Raw genomic sequence first — 12835 nt, forward strand, 5'->3', positions numbered from 1 at the left:
TGTTAGGTGAACAGCATTTTAATATACATTTGATACTATTATTACACAAACACATGATACATGAATCTAGTTTGGGAAATTTAAATAAAGCTACTCATGAAGCATCCAAATGTCTGTGTAAAAGAAATATCAATAGCAGTATTCCAAATGGCAAATGAATGAAATTCAATTGATTTTTCATTTTGAGCCTGAACTTGCAAAAAATTCCAAATTCAAATTCAAAATTAGGATTACATTATAACTTTGATTGGGCGGTGGTCTGGTCTAATATTCTGGAGGCTTCCCGGAACCCTGATCACCAGTTAATTCATTGGAACTACATACACAGAACCTACCTCACTCCTCGCAAACTTTCCTTTATGAATATTCTTAATAACCCTACGTGCACACTGTGTTCTACAAAGGCTTGCAGTACTTTTCTTCACATGTATTGGGAATGCCCTCCTGTAACATCATTTTGGGACAAGGTTGCTTCTAGGCTTTCAAATCTTGTTTTGCTGGAGATACCCGCCATCATACCTACTCTACTGTTTAATGACTTTTCGGAACTCTCTATATCCAAAAGTGAAAAATGTATTATTCTGGCTGGACTCACTGCGGCTAAGAAAATGATCGCAGTTCGTTGGAAACCTCCTCATTCTCTCTCAATTACAGCCTGGATTTTTTCTTTCTTGGACATAATGTATATGGAACTCTCCACTGCCCGAGTTAATGGTGCTAATGAAGCTAATATTAATATTTGGTACCATGCAATTGAAACCCTGAAAAATATGTTGTAAACCCACCCCCCCTTTTTTTTTCCCCTTACACCCCCCCCCCCATATTTTATTTTATTTTATGGTCTTGTTATGTCCTTTGTTCTATCTGTGCTTGTGTTGGTATATGGGTATATTTGAGATTTGTGTTATGTGTTTTTGCGGTACTGGTTACTGCTTTTGTTAAACATAAAGAATTGATCGCAAAAAAAATTGGATTACATTGCCATTTTGCATGTTACATTTTGACTTAGTTTTAAACTGATATGCTTCTATACTCTACTTTCAAGCTTAGTCTAAACCTAGTAATAAAAACTTAAACTTGGTTAATTTAACTCCTGCTGTCAGGATTACAGCCTGCTGGCTCTATTTGAATTTTTCCACACCGTTATTCATCTCTCGCGCTATGATTGGCCAGTAGCTCTCTGCCCTGCGCTATGATTGGTGAACGTGCTTACGTGTATGAACTACTAGCAAATCCGGAGGAAGGAGGGCGGGTCTTGTCTGAGTAGAGGTGTGGGGAAAACGCTACAACGAAAGGCTGAACATCAGATATAAACATAAAGAATTTATAATTTATTCTCCTTATAAGGTAGGTGTGCACCTATCACTTCTGTATTCGAGTCAATGATGAAGTTTTGTCTCAGTCTGAACAGCAAAACCGACGAGATGCTGGACAGAAAGCCCTTTTGTTTATGAATGTCAGCTGTTTGTCGGTCTGTTTTTAGCTAACGTTAGCATGGCTTCGCTTAGCTTGGGTGAGCTAGCGTTAGCTCGCAAACCGGCGCTGATTCTTTTAGTTTCGCTGCTCATTAACGAGAGATTCTCCTGAGTTTAGACTTCATCTGAAAGTGTCTAATTATTGTTCACCAATATGGTCTAGCCTTAAGTCACGACGCTGAAGTCCGCTTCCCATTGTCCCAGCGTCTTTTTCGCATTTTCCCGTTCCACCTTAAGTGGTGCAGCAGTTCCATTCAGACACTAGTTAACTGCTGCACCATTTAAGGTGGAACGGGAAAATGTCAACAAGACGCCGGCGAATGAATAACCAACTTTAGCCTCGATGGTAAGACATGAATCAGTAGATACACCAGCTGATACATTTTACCTTGCGTGTTTTGGTTCACGGGTGTCTACATCTATTGAGCGTCTTAAAGGGGAATTCCACCAGCTTTTCAAAATTCGTGTATAACAAAAGGGTTAAGATGTTGACAAAGTAATCCAGGGTGGTTTAGTATGAAATGCTCCGTTCTAGAGAAACTTACCGGGTTAGAATTGTTCACGGTGGCGGTGATGAGGGCCAGGCATCCACTTCTTGCAGCGCCCTCACAGAGTCAGGTTAAAAGCGTCTGGACATGCAGCCCGAGGCCTGAGACTCCTGAGAGGGTTTTCTGAAAGCCAGTCATCTACATGCAGGGCGTGGTAAGGCAAAAAATAGTGACCAAGGATTTATTTTTTCAGATATACCATTGTTTCACCATTATCAACATCACACACAAATTTCAGAGGACACTTGTAGGTTCACTGGTGGTTTTGGATGGTAAATAAAATACCTATATTTCTGTTGGAAACATGGCGACACCTGCTTTCTTTCACCATCACTGTAAAGAAACCTGAGCAAGTTTTTGTACATTTATCCATCACATCAAACCATTCTGCATTATTCTGTGTAAGTTTCAGCCACTAAATTATGCAGACATTTTGAAAAATCAGTGGAATTCCCCCTTCACCATTTTGGATATTAGTATGTGCCCTTTATCTAATTTGTAATAACACTGTGTGTCCAAAAGTATTCAGACACCCCTTCTAATTAATTAATTCAGCTACTTAAATGTGCACTCATTGTGGATAAAGTTGCTCAGTGGTGCACACAGCTTCTAAAACCTTCATAGAAAAGCATTGCTGATAGATTGGGATACTCTGGAGCCTATGGTCACTATGCCCAGGGGGGCTGGGGGGGGCACTATCCCTAATTATACTCCCTTAATACCCTGTTCAGGAGAACCTTTTGTTGAATATGTGTCTGCAAAGTTTTGCCTGTTTTTGGTCCCTTGTCCCGCTCCTATAGGTCCCCTGCACTGCCTAGTAAGGAACTACACAGAGTTTTGAATTTAGATTTTCCTTTGATTCCTAAGATTAAGATTAAGTGACCCTTAATTTCACCTCCGCATTTAACCCATCCATGAAGTGAAAAACCACATACACACTAGTGAGCACACACACACTAGGGGGCAGTGAGCACACTTGCCCAGAGCATTGGGCAGCCCAATCCGCAGCGCCCGGGGAGCAGTTGGGGGTTAGGTGTCTTGTTCAAGGACACCTCAGTCATGTGCTGTCGGCTCTGGGGATCGAACCAGCGACCTTCCGGTCCCTAACCTCCAGCCCACGACACCCCCAGACTTAGGCTTAGTCCCTGTCTAGAAAAGTGGCTCATGCTTTTTTCCCCACTTGAATGTACCTGATATAGCTTGTCAACTCATTACCAACATTTCTAGAAGGTAAAATTTGGTTATAGAGAGGGGAAACACTAAAATATGCTGTTGAGGCCAGCAATGTGAAACACTGCTTTAAAGAGAACCCTGTTATGATTTTGTCTTTCAGTGCACCTGAGTCGCAGCCCTGCATTCCAAAAAGGAAGACGATTATTTCACCATGAACTCCGACATGGATGGTAGGTTAGGTTGCTTTAAGTAGGTTGTGGAACCTAGTTGAAGAACTAGGTGGTTCATAGAAAGCCCACTGTATTTCACAACATGACTGGCTTTCACAGGTGGGATGATAAAAAATGAACAAGTTCTCAAAGATGTGCTGTATTTCAGGTGACATGGAAAATCAGGTTGAGCTGGAGGAGAAGACAAGGCTCATAAACCAGGTCCTCGAGCTGCAGAACACTCTTGAGGGTAAAAGAGACATGTGAAATGTCAAGATTGTAAAGTTCATGTCCACAGTTTAGGGCCTTGCTTTGCTTTAGCCCCTTTTGAAGACTGGAATTTGTTGAAACATATCAAATGTTCAGCTGATGCCTATAAAAGGTGTACCGTGTTCTCTGTTTTTCAGACCTCTCTGCACGGGTGGACGCCGTGAAAGAGGAGAACCTGAAGCTTAAGTCAGAAAACCAGGTTCTGGGTCAGTACATAGAGAACCTCATGTCTGCATCCAGCGTGTTTCAAACCACTGACTCCAAAAGCAAACGGAAGTAAGGGAGAACCCCCCCTCTTCCCCTACTATGTAGTCAGCATCGCAGCACAGTTTACTTTATTTGCCCTTTTTAGTTTTGTCCACATGCAGCTAAAATGGCTAATGTTTACATTTGCTTTGTGTGTATTTCTTTCACATGAATCCCAATTTTACTTTGTTTATTTTAATGCTGCTTAACATAGTATATTATGTGCTGCAAATGTCTCTTGACGTAATTTAAGAAGCTGTTCTATTCAGTGACCACAGGGCAGCTTTCGAGGACCATATATTTTTTTTTATTAATTTTTTAATATATGTTTTATCAGTTTTTTGCCTTATGTTAGGGCATAGTATTAAGAGAAACAACTAGAAATAATTTCAGATGAACTCCATGAACCTGTGTTTTATTTTGTGTTAGTGTTTTTGTAATTTATTTTGAGCTATTTTACTTTTGTAAAATGGGAACACAACTGTGATGTGGCCTTTAAAACTGTCTGTTGCTGTACTGCCTGTCTGTCAACATATATTTACAAGCAACCTGATCAATTAGGTAACAGTGATTCAGGTCACTCTGTTCAGGGAATGAAATTTGTGACTGGTGCTTTTCACAGCAGACCTTTCGAGGTCTACATCACAATTGTGTGCGCTCCTTCAACCGCTGAGCAGTATTTAACATTTGTTTAGCATTTTAGTATTGTTTAGTATCTTTTAGTGCCTGTTTTAATAAATGTTTTTAATTTGCCTTTGAACGAGTCCTCGCAATGATAATCCCTGTATGTGTGTCGAGCCTTTTGAGTCTTCATTCAGTCCCCTCATCTCACCTGGGTGCTGGGTACCTCCAATACAGGGCTTACAGTGCTTGCATACAGCCGTATGTAAAAGTTTGGGCGCCTCTGGTTGATTTTAAGTGAAATTAAGTTAACGCATCCTCTACAGGGAACGCACTTCTGCATTTGTTCATGCAGTTACTGTTTATTTGCTGAATTTTAACTGTTGGGACAAAAATGAAACAAAATGTGACGTGCAAAAGTTATGGCACATTTTATATTGTATGCTTTTCAAAATGTTCAATTCAAATGAGTAATAGTGCACTAAAATTTGCAGCTAAGTGCCATATTTAAGTAGACGGTCCCAGAAGAGGATCTGTTCACTATTCACATAGAAAAAAAGGTGTAATTTGCCAGGAGATTCCAATTTTGCGTATGACTCAACAGATGTGTGCACTGCATAGCTTGGCGTTTTTCAGTGATCTATTGCATCCAGCTCAGCTCTGAATTAGCTGTTGAATCAGCTAGTGCTGGGAAAACCGGCATCAAGGCTGCTCATCTCTGTTCTTGAAGGTCCATCATCTTACAGAATACACTCACTGGCCACTTTATTAGGTTGCTAGTAAAAGGTTGGACATCCTTTTGCCTTCAGAACTGCCTTAACTCTTCGTTTCATACTTTCAACAAGGAGTTGGAAACGTTCCTCAGAGATTTTGGTTGGTTATTTGAGTTACTGTTGCCTTTCTATCATCTGGAACCAGTCTGCCCATTGTCCTCTGACCTCTCACATCAACAAGGCATTTTGGTCCACACAACTGACCGCTCATTGGATTTTTTCTCTTTTTCGGACCGTTCTCTGTAAACCCTAGAGATGGTTGTGTGTGAAAATCCCAGTAGATCAGCAGTTTCTGAAATACTCAGACCAGCCCGTCTGGCCCCAACAACCACGCCATGTTCAAAGTCACTTAAATCACCTTTCTTCCCCCATTCTGATGCTCGGTCTGCACTTCAGCAAGTTGTCTTGACCACCTCTACATGCTTAAATGCATTGAGTTGCAGCCATGTGATTGGCTGATTAGCTATTTGTGTTAACAAGCAACTGAAAGGGTGAGTACCTAAGGTGTACCTAATAAAGTGGCTGGTGAGTATACACCGCTAAGTATTAGGGCTGACTTGATTAAATCACTGACTGGATTAAATTAAAGCTGAACCAGGCAAGTTCTAAGGGACTGATATTGGCTATATTAAGTATGCTTCGTAAATATATATTTTGTAGTATTTATATATATAGTATTTATAAATTATATATTTATATATTAGTAGTTAATATATATAATATATTGAATGCTAATCAAAGGCAATTGTCTACATTGGGCCATCAAAAATAATAGTATTATTGGATTATAGTAGCAGCTGTCACTCTGGCGCTAATCTATGCAGTGCTGTGGGCCTCCAGGAGTTTAACTAATTCAGAACATCATGAAACACCCTGGAGAAGTGAGGCCGTGCATTTGCCTCTACCTGCTCTCATCACAAGAGTGAGGAACTGAATTGGCCACAGTAGAGATTTATAGATGCACCCTTCCTGCTCCCTCCCTCACCTCCACCTTAGTGTTTCACACTAAACCTCCACTTCCATCTCCGTTTCGCTCTTCCACAGGGCTTCCAAAGGTGCTCGGAAGGAGAAATGAGACCACTTGGTATCTGCAGCTTTTGGCTGTGAAGTAAGCTGCTATCATAGAACCAGTTGCATCTAGCGTTACAGAATAACAACAACAAAGGCTTAACGTTATGGCAGGGACATTTTCACAATGTCTCAAATGACTGGTGGACTGTTTGCATTTGCAAATGAACTGCAGGTGTTCCAAGTATCCTGGATGCAGATGAAGCATTATGATTGGCAGCTGCAGTCAACAAGTTCAAGGCAAGCCAAGCCAACCTGAAGGAAACTATTTACTGTTAATTTACAAATATATATATATATATATAGTCAAAAAATAATTTTAATCATCTAGTTCACATACTCTCAGGACTGTGGAAGTGATGTGGGAATGAACAGTAAAGCTTTAAGCGTCAGTCTGGTGTTGAGCTTTGTGGTTGACATGAATGATTATTAATGTATCTGATCTGTCAATAAATTCCATTATAATAACAGATGGAAAAAAATACACTGTGTTTCTAAGACAAGTCAGGAAAACACCAACATCCTACCTAGCTTAATTTCAGGTCATAATCAAGAAATTAATGCGCGGAAGCAGGTGCGGCAAACGGACAGATCAAGGAAAACCACATACATGTGAAAGGTTTTGGGTCCCTAGGGTACCCAACTACACCTACATCATCCTCTTACACTGTTGTGCTTCAGTGATTCGATGCCTCAGACTGAAACTATAGCACTGTCTAAATGTTTATTTTATTACAGTTGCTGTACTCAATTCAAGAACTTTCCATTCAGTTGTTGTTCAAATAAAACTGTGCAGTTGGCAAAGCACATACCTATAAATGCCATTTAGTCATCCTATGTGTCTATGCAAAAACCACTGAAAAGAGACAAAGATCTCATTTCATTTGGGAACATGTCCACTGAGAGATGCAAAGTGAATGCTGCTTGTCCCTGGAGTGTTGCTAGTGGAAGCCTCCTGACCAGCAGGATGTGCTGTTGGGCTGAGAGTTGATCCTGCTCTCTGCTTTCTCCCCTCTTCACTGCTCATCAAACCTTAATGAAGATCTGTCAAAGAGAGAGAGGAAGTGACTCTTAACCAAACCTTAGCTCCAATGACCACACTGCTACATCTTACACTCACATATTTACAGTAAGGCTCTGATTCTGTTCCCCTTTGAGACCCTGAAGAGGCTTCTGTGGAATCAAACAGGCATATAGGTTTTGCCGACACAGTTCACAAACTTTCAAAAGTGCATAATGGACCAGGAGCTGAAGTAATGCTTCAGGGCAGTGATGCCTTTTAAACAGCTTCTTGATGACAGAAACACCACAAGTGTGGACGATCCAGTTGCAGCGTGACTGCATGCCTCGCGTTGGTCTCCATGTAGCTAGAAAAACCTGAATTTCTGGTTAAGACAGACCACATTCTAGGATGTCTTTAACGGAGCGTGAACATATGTGCACACAGAAACTCCACACAGCCTTGTTTTATTTAGAAGCCCCATTCTATGAACTGCAGGAAGGTTTTTGATTAATGTTTTTAAAAAAAGGTTCATATCTTTCATTTTTCCGTGTTTTATTTTTGAGATAGGAGGCTGAAGCACTCCATAGAACCTCAGTGGGAATAGATAAAGCAAAACTGCTGTAAGCAGAACAGGCAGATACATTTAAACGCACTGGTGTTTGTGACATCACAAAAACAGTGAATTCATGATGGCCTGTTTTTGTTTCCATGTGTGGTCTGTATGGATCGACAACTGAATGGTACATTTTGAAGTCTGAACAATATTTAAATACTATGTCTTAATTTTAAAAGTGCACATATTTAAAAATTAAGCAAGGGAAAGCTCGGTTTTCCATGATACGGGCCCTTTAAAACATATATACCACGTCAATCATGCTTTCTGCCAGCAAACCAGGAACTGAGTCTGAGACTATGGTGCCTTTTAGTAACTCCCAACTGCAGCTTCACTTCAACGTACGTGTTGTTTACTTTCCAGGAAAAACGCTTGCCTGTTTTATCTGCTGCTCCTCTGAGAGCCAATCACATGTTTATTACACCCCATAACTGCTCCTCACATAACAGCATGCGTTTGTCTTGGATAAAGATTTAAGGGCGTTTACATTTTCTGGCTTCATTGTTTTTTTATTCTACAGAACTATGATAATGAATGATGCTTTCTGCCAGTAAACTTGGAGCTTGTGGTGTGTAAAATACTGTAGGGCTGCACAGCTGCATCTGACCATCCTTGCAGTTAGTTTGCATCGCAGTTAATTGGAAAGGTTTCGTTAGGGCCTGAGATATACAGCACTGTGTAAAAGCCTTCTGAGAAAATGACACGTATAGCTGTTTATCTGGGCAGTAATCATTTATTTGTTTGAAAAAAGCAACAACATTAGAACAAATACATAAACACATTGTGACTTGACATGTGTTAATCATTCCCTATCAGTCCAGTATTTACAGTTACTGTCCAACGCCTAGTTTATCTAATCAATCCATCATTAAATTAAATCAGGTGCTGCTGTGCTAACTGGACAAATCCATGTGAATGCTGGAGTGCAGAGAGAACACTAGACCTAGTGTAATACTTCTTTAAAGTCTTTTTGGTATTTATGTTTATTTATGTTATGTTTTAAGTTTCTCTTTTCATTTGCAGATTTAAACATACTTTGAATTTGCTCTTTTAGTTCAGTATTGATAGTTCAGTATTGTGAGAGTCATTTATCATTTATTTGACCTGTTAAGTTAAGATAAATGGTTATTTACATGTGCTTTGCTTTCTGTTTATTATTATTATTATTTAAGTCTTTGTGTGATTCAGATGTTTGTTTGAGTTTAAGAAACTTGACAATCGAGAACTGACAATCACACCAGTCGGTAAAGCACTGTTTAAATAAAACAACTGCAATCTGTTTAAGCGACCGTATCAATTGTCAATATCAAAATTTTCAGTTAACTAAAATTGATATCGATACTATGGACGGAATCTTTATATCGGTCAGGCCTTTGATTTTACACATAACATGAAAACAAAAAAAAAATCCAAAGAGGCTCACCTCGCTCAAAAGCACCCAGACGTCCGAGTCAGACTGAACTACAAGTCGTATGGCGGCTATTTCACGCAGCGCTCCATCAACCTCTCCCTCAGCTATTCCGTTCACGAAGGAGCCTGTGTACAAACACACACAAATGTTTATACTACAAATATCAGAAAAATATGTTGGATAGGCCACATCAGTACCTCATTACCAGAGTTTCATCAAAGAAAATAGAAGCCACCATGAATATCCCTTAACATACGGTTGTATGCAAAGGTTTAGGCAAGCAAAATGAAAATAGGTCCACATCTGCTACAGAGAACACAATTCTGCACTTTTTAATGCACAATTACTTTTTATTTGCTGGGAAAAATAACAAAAATGTGGCCTGTACAGAGGTTCTAGCACTTTTTGTGTTTATATTTTATGTTTTTTTGTTTTTTTTTCAATAGCTTAAACATTAAAAACATACTGGAAAACACCGTATTTAAGTGTGTTTACTGTAGAGGATGTGTTAAACTTATTTTTCCTTAGAAAATCAACAAGGCATATAATCCCACCAGGGGCGTTCAAACGTTTGTACTTATGTCACATATGATCTGGGGAATGGTGGAAAATTTCATCAAGGTTACAACCAGTGAAAAAACATTTTAAAACAACACCAAAACTACGGCTTAATCGTTCAGTTTCTAAATTTATAGCTTCATTGTTTGGTTTTCCAGGATGTCACACAAAAAACCCCTGCCTCAAAAAAAGCTGAGGCAACAGCCACAAGAGACACCTTTCTGTGACAAATCATATAACAGCGTGCCCACACACACACACACACGCACACACACACACACAGACTTCCAAGTTCTTTGTAGTTACTCATCTGTGCCTCTTATGTCTGTAGATATATTGCTCATTTCATCATGTGCTCTACCTCATGTTTAAGGTACCAGGCCACAAAGGGCCCATTCAAATTCTTTTGTGTATGCAAATGTTCATGTAGAAGGAAAAGGAGAACAAGACAGACCAAAAGCAAATGTAAAACAAATGATATTTGAGTACCTATCACCGCAAAGTCATCTGAGGAAGGCCTACAGCAGGAGAGCTGTCCTTTTTCCACCTGCTCTCTCACAGAGGCCTGAAACACAGAATGAAACAGTGAGACAGTGAAAAAGAGAAAAATGCTTTGTAGAATTCACCTTCTTCACATCTTCCTTTTTGCTCATTACGTCTCATAGAGTGTAATCAGTCAGCAAATATGGTATAAGTTTTTAAAAAATGAAAAATGGGCAAATAGTATAGACATATATATATATATATATATATATATATATATATATATACACACACACACACACACACAAATATATAAAAAATATACACAAAGAGAACCCCCTGCTGTGAAACCAATTCAAACTCTGCATAAATGTGGTTGTGCCGAGATAAAACAGGTAACCGCAGTTTCCGTTGTTTGAAAAACTGTTATAAAAAACATTGAAATACGATAACTCTTGAAACACTTTCAAAAGGCTTTCATCTGGTTTTGTGCATCATATACATTTCCCTCTGAAGCAGGTTAAAATGGATTTTTATGCCTAATGTGAAAAGCGTTTAAATGAGGGCTGGGACTTATCACAATATTTATCACAATGGCACATCGTCATGAATTAAATCACTGTATGTCACAGTATGCTTTTCTGAGCATATCGTGGACATTATCAGTACTTAAAGAACACTGACCAACTGTGTGTTTCATTACAATTATATTTAGTATGTGAAATGATTAAAAAATTCAATGTACGTTTTGATAATGTAGCACAAAACTTTCTGTTTCAACTTATCAGATGTCAGAAAAACACTGTGCATCATGACAATTATACTGCCTATCGCTAGGGTAGATTGTCTAATAGTTACTTCAAATAGTTTGTCCACATTTGCACTGTAATTTCTTATTGAAAGTTTTTAAAAAGTTTTAAAACTTTGCTCTTGCACTCGTTCAAATTGCAATTTCAATATAAAATGAATAACTATTCAGTCCTGCTTATATGTAAGTCATGTTTCTGGTTGTTGAGTGTTTGGAAAAAATATAAGTGCTGGACTTGTAGATGAAAATTTCAGATTGGTATGGTTATCGGCTGAATCTCACAGTTTCAGTCTGAGAAGCTTCATGCATACAGGCCCAGAACTCTTTATACAGCAAAAAATGGTATCTTGGCAAGTGAAATGACTAATATAAAATATTATCTTTAATGCTGAGGTTGTTGTAAGCTTATAAGATTTTTAACCCATTTTCAGACATTATTTCAGACACAAATGTTTAAGTCATTTTATCAAGTAAAGTGTTCTCACTATATAGGCAGATAATGTGTTTGAATAAAGCAAAATTCCCTACTAATATAGTGAGTTCATTGGAAGCTTTAAATAGATGTAGTTCTATATGGGGTGAATTATTTGGGAGACATATGTGATTGCTATTTTTTTTAACAATATTGTAATTTAACTTTGCTCTTGCACTCTTTCAAACTACGGTTTCAATATAAAATGATGAATTGTTCAGTCCTGGTTCTATGTAAGTTATGTTCCTGTTTTTGTTGAGTGTTTGGACGTTTAGATGAAGACTGGTATGGCAATCAGCTGATACTTGAAGTTCCAGTTTTGTAGGAAAGAAAATGTGATACTGTCATTTGTTGCAAGTCTTGTGATACTTTCCCGTCAGTGCTGACAGGCAAATTACACCATACCCACTGTAGCCGTGGTGACCGATCAAGGCTTGTGTTCACCAAGAGTCAGAGTAGAAGTGCTGATCTAGAATCAGAGGCCTCTATTATTTACAGAGACTTTACTGAAAGTAACAGATCCCAGGTCGGCACTTCACTCTGTGAAGCTTCATGCATACAGGCCCAGAACTAATACGATATGAAAAAAAAAAAAAAAAGATATTTAGGCAAGTAAAATGACTGATATATATCTGATATCTGTCATGTTGAGATTGTTGTAAGGTTATAAGATTTTTAAAACTCATTTTCAGACATTGTTTACCTTTTTTAAGTTATTCTATCTACTACAGCAAATTATCTACACAGCAAAAATGGAACCTTTGTAAGTGAAATGTACGGAGGCCATCCAATGTGACATCCTGTATAAATAAAAATGTGGTCAGGACTTAGTAAGCCGTGGGAACAAAATAATAAAGTTGTGGCCATGACTTAGTAAGGCATGGGAATGAGATCCTAATGCATTGCCACAAGTTAGTAAGGTGTGGGAATGTGATCTTAATGCATGACCACAATTTAGTAAGACATGAACTCATTCCCATGCCTTACTAAGTTGTGGCCATGCATTAGGATCTCATTCCCATGCGTTAATAAGGCATGGCCACACATTATTTTTATTTATATGAGATGTCACTATATATATATATATATATATATATATATATC

General features: G+C 38.6%; 2 protein-coding genes across 3 annotated transcripts in view; one reads left to right on the forward strand and one right to left on the reverse strand.

Moving 5' to 3' along the window:
* The first annotated feature begins 1244 nt into the window (after nt 1-1244).
* scocb (short coiled-coil protein b) lies at nt 1245-6851 on the forward strand. 2 transcript variants are annotated; one of them, XM_017692023.2, is made up of 5 exons: nt 1245-1347; nt 3357-3426; nt 3575-3655; nt 3813-3951; nt 6360-6851. In XM_017692023.2, the coding sequence occupies exons 2-5, from the start codon at nt 3408-3410 to the stop codon at nt 6388-6390; spliced, it is 270 nt and encodes an 89-aa protein (XP_017547512.1). In that variant the 5' UTR covers nt 1245-1347; nt 3357-3407; the 3' UTR covers nt 6391-6851. The 2 variants fall into 2 exon arrangements, with proteins under 2 accessions (XP_017547512.1, XP_017547513.1); XM_017692024.2 differs by lacking the exon at nt 6360-6851 and having other exon boundaries at nt 3813-4681.
* A 237-nt stretch (nt 6852-7088) lies between these two features.
* Nucleotides 7089-12835, reverse strand: part of zgc:154054 (uncharacterized protein LOC777616 homolog) — a 37094-nt gene continuing 31347 nt past the window's right edge. Inside the window, exons 13-15 of the mRNA XM_017692020.2 lie at nt 10458-10533; nt 9423-9535; nt 7089-7427 (exon numbers count right to left, since the gene is read on the reverse strand). Coding sequence (XP_017547509.1) covers nt 7410-7427; nt 9423-9535; nt 10458-10533 — 207 coding nt within the window. The 3' untranslated portion in view covers nt 7089-7409. The remainder of the gene's footprint in view (nt 7428-9422; nt 9536-10457; nt 10534-12835) is intronic.

Source organism: Pygocentrus nattereri, chromosome 8 (assembly GCF_015220715.1).
Source record: "Pygocentrus nattereri isolate fPygNat1 chromosome 8, fPygNat1.pri, whole genome shotgun sequence".
Taxonomy (NCBI): Eukaryota; Metazoa; Chordata; class Actinopteri; order Characiformes; family Serrasalmidae; genus Pygocentrus; species Pygocentrus nattereri.